Source organism: Lycium barbarum, chromosome 4 (genome assembly GCF_019175385.1).
Source record: "Lycium barbarum isolate Lr01 chromosome 4, ASM1917538v2, whole genome shotgun sequence".
NCBI lineage: Eukaryota > Viridiplantae > Streptophyta > Magnoliopsida > Solanales > Solanaceae > Lycium > Lycium barbarum.
The window spans coordinates 53,881,562-53,887,627 of NC_083340.1; the positions used below are offsets into that span (position 1 = coordinate 53,881,562).

At 34.6% G+C, this 6,066-nt stretch overlaps 1 protein-coding gene across 1 annotated transcript; it reads left to right on the forward strand.

The window, feature by feature from the left end:
- Positions 1-1,377: 1,377 nt before the first annotated feature.
- LOC132638432 (polygalacturonase-like) lies at positions 1,378-4,343 on the forward strand. Its single transcript, XM_060355314.1, has 4 exons — positions 1,378-1,994; positions 2,696-2,985; positions 3,526-3,754; positions 3,841-4,343. The coding sequence occupies exons 1-4, from the start codon at positions 1,542-1,544 to the stop codon at positions 4,060-4,062; spliced, it is 1,194 nt and encodes a 397-aa protein (XP_060211297.1). The 5' UTR covers positions 1,378-1,541; the 3' UTR covers positions 4,063-4,343.
- Positions 4,344-6,066: the final 1,723 nt, after the last annotated feature.

Sequence of the window (6,066 nt, forward strand, 5' to 3'; positions counted from 1 at the left end):
AAAAATGTTGGGGCTCCAAGACATTGCTTTACGGGCAATTCGCAGAATTGCCCTTCTTTTGGGATGGTCTTTAAATTTTGCCCCTCATATTTGAAATATTTAAATTTTTCCCTTTGGCTAAAACCCATGGGTTCCAGGTTCGAACCCCCACTCAGTCAAAAATTCTAAAAAAATTCGCAAGGCAAAGTTTAAATTTCGCTATGCCCCCACCGGCATACACTTGTTAAGAAATTACCAAAGTTATGCCGGACCTGGCATACTTATGCCTTATGGGCAAACTTGGCATAATATGCCAGGTCCGGCATAACTTTGGTAATTCCTTCACAAGTTTATGTCGGGTCCGGCGTACTTATGGTCAAACTTTTAGTTAAGCCTTAACTAAAAGTCTTTTCCTAGTTATGCCTTATGGGGCAGACTTTTAGTTAAGGAATAACTAAAAGTAAGCCCCATAAGGCATAGCTTTTTATTAAGACATAGACTTTGTCTTATAAGGCAAATTTTTAGTTATGCCTTAAGGAAAAGTTCCGCCTTATGGGGCATACTTTTAGTTGTGCCTTAACTAAAAGTCTGCCCCATAAGGCATAACTAGAAAAAGACTTTTAGTTAAGGCTTAACTAAAAGTTTTCTCATTAAACGTTTGCCCATAAGTATGCCGGACCCGGCATAAACTTGTTAAGGAATTACCAAAGTTATGCCGGACCTGACATACTTTTGCCAAGTCCGCCAATAAGGCATGAGTATGCCGGGTCCGGCATAACTTTGGTAATTCCTTAACAAGTGTATGCCGGGTCCGGCATACACGCGACCCAAACCTTGCCTTGCAATGTTTTTTTGTTTAATTATGCTTGAGCGGGGGTTCAAACCCAGAACCTCATGAATTCTGCGTGAACGCTCAGGGTTGCAATGTGAAGGGCAAAAATTAAAGACCAGCAATATCAGGGGCATAATTTAAAGACCACAAATATGAGGGGCAAAATTTAAAGACCACCCCAAAAGAAGGGAAATCCGCGCAAAAAAATGTTGCTTTACTGACCTTACGGTGGAGCCGACCCTGATTAAACTGGGCCTAAGATATGCTATGCCTTCTCCTTTTTTTTTTTTCCAGCTTTCTTTTCCCTCTAAAGTGAAGGATTATCCAAAAAGAGTATCATGAAGTTATGTATCAAGAAAGTAACCGCTAATAAAGAGAAAAGTTCCATAAAGTTAGCTCCGTTTTCTGGTCGAGTATGAACAACAAAATGCATGATGAAAAGATATCAACAAAATGCATGCATTAGCACAGATTTGGCGCAGATTTCTTGCTTTTTTTACTTTTCTTTTTATTACATGGTTATATATCTCTCAAAAGGCCATTCCTTTAAAAAGGAGAAAAGTTCTGGAAAAAAAGTAGTAGTAAAAGTAAAGAAACTAAATAATTTCTAACAGAGGTCAACTATATATACATCATGACTTTAAACTGCTCAACCACTCATCATCATCACATAATATATCCCCTCTGTTCTAGCGCCTTTCATCATCTCTCATAAGAATATAATATTAATATGGCTAACCCCGTAATGTCTTTAATTCTTTTATTCCTTTCCATTGTTTCTATTTTCTTAAGTTCTGTATCCATGGCTGACAATGCGATATTCAATGTTGTACAAATGGGGGCAAAGCCAAATGGCAAGACTGATTCAACAATGTCTTTCTTAAATGCTTGGAAAGCAGCTTGTGGCTCTACAAAACCAGCCACTATTATTGTACCACTAGGAAGGTATTTGGTTAAACAAGCACATTTTAGAGGGAAGTGCAACAACAAAGCCATAACGTTTAGAATTGATGGCACCCTATTGGCTCCTTCAAATTATAATGTTATTGGAAATGCTGGAAATTATTGGCTTCTTTTTGAAGGTGTTGATGGAGTTTCAATTCGTGGTGGCAATCTTGATGGTCGTGGGGCTGCTTTGTGGGCTTGCAAAGCGTCAAGCAACAACCGCCCAAGTGGTGCCACGGTATGTATGAAATGACTAATTTACCCTTAATATCATATTTGCACATTATATTCTAAAAATAAATTAGTGAATATCTAGCTAGGTCGAATGTCAAAAAGTGGCAGAGACACATTGCTTCAAGCGGGAATTTTTGTTAAATGCATGTAGGTTATGCTTCTCCAAAAATAGTACTCCCTCTGTCCTAATTTATGTGGCAGAGTTCAAGTTTTGAGAATCAAACAGTTTAATTTTGACCATAAGTTTAGACATGAAATTTTATTTTTTTTTTGAAATAAAATTTACATATTTAAAAAATATGTAAAAAGTACTACTTATAAGTTACAATAATTAACAATTCAAAATATTTAAAAGATATATGAAAAATACGCTAAAAGAAAAACTTATTTGAATCTCAAAATCCGGAAGATGTCGGAGGGAGTAATATATATATAAACAATGTTTGAAAAATAATATTGAAGAGTAAATATCAGTTATTGATAGAAGTTAAGTGTATTAAAATCCGACAGCCTCAAATACAAACTCGCGTAGTAGCTTAATTGTGACATAGGCGGCGGACACCATTAATTTGTGTAAAATTCTGTGTACATCATATATTGATCTCAAGTATATCAGAAAAATGTATTCAATTAAACTCATCATCATCATCACATATATATATCAATGTGCTGACAAAGGGGATTGTTGTATTCGTGCTGGTGCAGAATCTGGCGTTTGTCAACTCAAACAATGTAGCAATAACTGGGCTAACTTCATTGAATAGTCAAATGTTTCATATTGTCATCAATGGTTGCAACAAAGTGAAGGTGCAGGCTGTTAAAGTATTGGCATCTGGAAACAGTCCAAATACCGATGGCATTCATGTTCAGTTATCATCTGAGGTCTCCATATTGAAAACTAAAATCCATACAGGAGATGATTGCATCTCAATTGGTCCTGGCACCACAAATTTGTGGATCCAAGAAATTGCTTGTGGCCCTGGCCATGGAATTAGGTAACACATTGCACATATATAGGTTTTTGTTTAAGTTGTTTCACACTACCAATGAATACTAACATGTTGTAACAGGTAGACTATCTTATTTTTTTAAGTTACGAATCCTTCATTTTAATTTTATGGACAATTAGGTAGTTTTCGTGTACTTAAAAGTTAAACTTGTATGTTAATTCTTTAAAGATTCGTAAATTGAGTATTACCTCCTATGTCTAAATTTATGTTACACTTTTCGTTTTTCGATGTTATAACTACGCGAACTTTGACCAACATTTTAAAAAATATTTTTTCATCATATTGACATGAAAAAAATTGCAACTTATAGTACTTTCCATATAGTTTTTTTTAGTATCTAAATTTTGAGTTAACCTAATCCTAAGCTTTGAAGATCAGTAACTTGACTCTCAATAAACAAAAAATGTCACATAAATTGAGACAGGACGGAGTAACATTTCTTGAAAGGTTTCTTTTTCTAATTGATATTTTTTAATATTGGTGCTATACATACCATCATACTAAGGGTGATGAACTTTCATGCAGCATTGGAAGTTTAGGAAAGGATTTTAAAGAAGCTGGTGTGCAAAATGTGACAGTTAAATCAGTTATATTCAAGAACACACAAAATGGCGTGAGGATTAAATCATTGGGCAGACCTAGTACTGGCTTTGTCAAGAATATAATTTTCCAGCACACTACCATGATTAATGTTCAAAATCCAATCGTTATCGATCAAAATTACTGCCCTGATAATATAAATTGTCCTGGCCAGGTTTAATTTTTCAACCTTTTTTCTTTATTTTTCTCTGTGATTTCGGAGTTCTTTTTTCTTGATCAAAAACCAATTTTGTTGAACAGGTTTCTGGTGTGAAAATAAGTGATGTTACGTACGGAGATATCCATGGAAGCTCAGCAACAGAAGTTGCAGTGAAATTTGATTGTAGTAAGGGAAATCCATGCAAAGGAATAAAATTGGAAAATGTACATTTGACTTATAAGAATCAATTACCAGCTCAAGCATCATGTGATAATGTTGCACTAACAACTTCTGGATTAGTTCAACCTGACAATTGTTTGTAAGGGAAGACATCTAATACAAGAATGGTCTTTCCCTCTTTCTTCATTTTCTTTTTACTTCGAGTTAATTGCTAGAAATAGAGGGGAACTAATGATTTAATTTAATTTAATTGTTCCCTCTAAGTATTTAGTAATGATAAGAGACTTTCATTTTTATGGGTTTCAAAATAGAAATGCTTTCTTGAGCCTGTGGTGGTATGACTTGAATCACCTGGCTTTGCAATGCAGTGTATTTCGAATTCTTTAAAGATTAAAGTGGAATGCTCGTATTTATGTATCTTAAAGTTCCCTAAAATGCAATGAACATAAACATGCTTATTTCGCCAATTTCCTTTTTCATATTTGTAGTTCTTACCCATTGAACCATTAATTTAACTTATACTAAGGGGTCAATTGCACGTTTGTCCCTATTTTGTGCCGATTTTTAATTTTTGTCCAATAACTTTTTTTTGGCATAAATTTATATCTTTGCATCAGAATATCCCACAAGTTATGACCCGTTCCCTTAAAAAACTTATGTCCTGCTAGACAGAAGTTCGATATTGTAAGGTAAAAATTGAAGACCATGAAGGTCAAAAATTAAAAACCAATCCATTTGAAGGCCAAAAATTAAAGACCAGCCTTTAAAGATCAAGGTAACTTTTAAGCTAATGTTAGCTCAACCCATTTATTTCCTCAACTCATTTTAATTTTCAGTCTAATCCGCCCATTTGACACCATGTCCAAAAGCATCACATATTCACTCTCTCTTTCATCCTCTCCCTCCACCAATTCCAACATTCTCCTTCATTTTCCTATCTCGCCGGCAATACTGCCACCATTTCTGCTCTTTAAATAATTCATTGATCAATTACGCTGGTGGCAACAATTTTTAATCTAACAAAATGCAACAAATAAAATTTTAAAATTTTTTGTCCATGGGCAATAATGAATAGAACTTGACGTCGTCAGATAAATTAGAGTTAGCCGGTAACGAAAGTTCCAGCGAGTTTTAAAATTTTAACTACCATGGGTAAGCTCATCTTCCTTTCTCTTTGTATTTTACAATTTTCATCTCCTCTTTTTCACAATTCTTGTCACTTTCTCCTTAAGATCCAGCTCAAAACCTTCTTTACCCAAGAAAATATATTTCTTTTTTACTAATTTTCAATTAAATTTCTCATTTTTCTATTTATTCCTTTTTTGGTTAGATTAAAAAATTGTTGCTAGTTATACCGGTAGAAGGATCGAACAATCGTGGGGATGTGTGTGTGGGAGTGAGCTTGTGGATGAAGATAGTGTGAGGGAAGAAGGGGTAGGCCTTTCGTTTTCCTTTTGTTTTTCGTCATGACCTATTTCTAGTAGGCCTTTGGCCATGAAAACCAAATATTTTTCATTTTATTTGGTATTTTGGAGTTGGAGTTGGAGTTGAAGATGAAGTTGTGTTTGGTTATAGTTTTTGCAAAGAATATTTGGTTGTTTGAATGTATTGAGAGTTAAAAAAAAGTGAAAACAAGTTTTTTTTTTTGGTGTTTTTTCAAACTCTAATTTGAAATTTTCATGGCCAAATGTTGATTTCCAAATAAAGTGAAATTTCTGGAAAAAAGTGAAAAATTTCATGGCCAAACTGGCCCGTAGATTCAAAAGCCATGTGGCTTTGTTTTATCCGTCCATTTTGTCACGTCATTACGCGTACAGTTCACACACCCGAATTTATTTACCTACATTGTATGAGGTGTTTGATAGACACACTTTTATTAGAGTTGAAGTGTTTAATAGGTACTGACTTTAGTTGACGTGCCAAAATGGAAATTAATGTCAACTTCGAGGGGTAGCATATGTATTAGGCTAATAAAATGGCATGCCAAATCAAATCAAGCCCCAACAAAGTCATGCCATGTGTGTAGTGATGTATCATGCCAAGTCAGATGCACACTAATCAAATATCGCCAAATATTTCAAATGATATGGTTTAACCTATCACATGCAACTTATAACATAGCTTTTGTGCTAAGTTGATGACTTAAC